The 2,032-nt window shown below is 65.7% G+C and overlaps 2 protein-coding genes across 2 annotated transcripts in view; one reads left to right on the plus strand and one right to left on the minus strand.

Moving 5' to 3' along the window:
* Positions 1-1,746, plus strand: part of MST1 (macrophage stimulating 1) — a 3,724-nt gene extending 1,978 nt beyond the window's left edge. Inside the window, 8 exon segments of the mRNA XM_035901456.1 lie at positions 1-239; positions 362-397; positions 480-591; positions 664-741; positions 807-953; positions 1,035-1,141; positions 1,488-1,561; positions 1,642-1,746. The exon segment at positions 1-239 is cut by the window's left edge and continues 153 nt beyond it. Of these exon segments, the coding sequence (XP_035757349.1) occupies positions 1-239; positions 362-397; positions 480-591; positions 664-741; positions 807-953; positions 1,035-1,141; positions 1,488-1,561; positions 1,642-1,746 (898 nt within the window).
* A 56-nt stretch (positions 1,747-1,802) lies between these two features.
* The window catches only part of LOC104132482 (acylamino-acid-releasing enzyme-like), a 7,820-nt gene continuing 7,590 nt past the window's right edge, over positions 1,803-2,032 (minus strand). The window contains exon 16 of the mRNA XM_035901463.1: positions 1,803-2,016. Coding sequence (XP_035757356.1) covers positions 1,803-2,016 — 214 coding nt within the window. The remainder of the gene's footprint in view (positions 2,017-2,032) is intronic.

Here is a 2,032-nt window from a genome sequence, read left to right on the forward strand (position 1 = left end):
AGCATGGGGGACGGGGACAGGGACAGGGATCAAGATGGGGGCAGGTTGGGGATGGAGCTGGGGATGATGATGATGATGGTGATGGTGACTTCCTCCTGGCAGGATCTCGCCCGTCACCCACCCTGAGGCACATCTGGAAGAGAACTACTGTCGCAACCCCGATAACGACAGCCATGGCCCCTGGTGCTACACCATGGACCCCCGAACTCCCTTCGATTACTGCGCTGTCAAGCCTTGCTGTGAGCCCCTACCCTCAACCCTGCAGAGCTAGGGAGGTCTCCTGCCACCCCCCAGGGGTGGTTTTGGTCCCCCCAGGGTGACTGGTCCCACCCCAATGCCACCCTCTGCTTTCTCTCCACAGCTGGCAGCACAGTGCCCTCCATCCTGGAGAATGCAGGTGGGGGCCCATGGGTGCCGGGTGGGCGCTGTGGGGTGGGTGCCGGTGGCACAGCTCTGGCTGACACCCACCCTACTCACAGACATGGTGGCATTCGAGCAGTGCGGCCGGCGGGACGAGAGGCTGCAGCGGAAAGGGCGCATCGTCGGTGGCCAGCCCGGCAACTCACCCTGGACTGTCAGCATCCGCAACCGGTGAGCGCATGCCCTGCCTGCGCTGCCGTGTGGCCAGTGTCCCCAGGGGAGCTCACACCCCCATCCCTGCAGGGCTGGTGCACACTTCTGCGGGGGGTCTCTGGTGAAGGAGCAGTGGGTGATCAGCACACGCCAGTGCTTCTCATCCTGGTAAGGCTGGGGCTGGGGCGCGGAGTGCCGGGAGCCCCCCACACCCTCATGTCCCTGTCCCGCAGCGACGCCAACTTGGCAGGCTACGAGGTGCAGCTGGGGACACTCTTCAAGGACCCTGGTCCAGAGGACCCTGACCAGCAGACCATCCCTATCTCACGGATAGTCTGCGGCCCCTCTGAGTCCCAGCTGGTGATGCTGAAGCTGGCAAGGTGAGCAGCTGAGCCCCAGCCCCCGCTGTGCCCTGCTGCTGGGCAGACTGGCACCACAGGCTGCCCCTCCTCTCGCCCTAGGCCAGCCACTCTGAACAGGCGCGTGGCCCTGATCTGCCTGCCGCCTGAGCGCTATGTTGTGCCCACGGGCACCATCTGCGAGATCGCCGGCTGGGGGGAAACCAGAGGTACCCCCTGCAATGGCATCCCCTGCCCAGCACATCCCCTGCCCACACCATTCTCCTGCAATGGCATCCCTCTGCCCACAGCGTCCCCATAGCTGCTGCATCCCCTGCCCCATGGCATCCCCTGCATGCAGACCCCCCATGTCCATGGCATCCCCTGCTCACAGCATCCCCCTTTTATGGTATTTTGCTGCCCATGACATTCCCTGCCCATGGCATCCTCCTGCCTGTGCCATTCCCTTGCCCACGACATACCCTGCCCACAATATCCCCTGTGAGGGCACTTCCCCTGCAAAGGTGTCACCTAGCATGCTGTGTTCCCCCACCCATGGCATCCCCCTGCCCACAGCACCCACTCGCGGGCGCCTGAAGGAGAGCGAGCTGTGCACCGCCCCTCTGCGTGCCGGTGTGGGGGCCTGCGAGGTGAGCAGGGCCAGGGACCGCTGCCTCAGGGGGCCTGTGGGCGCTGGCACCGCGGTGACACCACTCTCTGGGTGCCACAGGGAGATTACGGGGGGCCACTCGCCTGCCTCACTGCTGACTGCTGGGTGCTGGAGGGAGGGATCCCGGCTCAGCCCCAGCCTGGCACAGCCGCCGACACGCAATAAAGGCCAGGCCGTGGCTGTGGGGGTGGGTACTGCACCACTGGGTCTCGCACGTTTATTTAGCCCCAAACCCCAACCCATGTCCCATCCTGTCCCTGGCTGCTCTGGCTCTGTCCTCCCCTGGTCCTGGCATGGTCCCCACTGCCCGCCCCAGTGTCCGCGTCGCCTTCTGCTTCCACATCCGCCGCTGCCCCGATGAGCTGGGCGCCCAAGGTGAGCTGCCCGCAGGCACCCACCCCCGGGGTGCCTGCCAGGGGTGCCAGACCTCGCTGCCTGTCCCCAGAGTGCT

Source organism: Egretta garzetta, unplaced genomic scaffold (assembly GCF_000687185.1).
Source record: "Egretta garzetta isolate BGI_Z169 unplaced genomic scaffold, ASM68718v1 scaffold861, whole genome shotgun sequence".
NCBI lineage: Eukaryota > Metazoa > Chordata > Aves > Pelecaniformes > Ardeidae > Egretta > Egretta garzetta.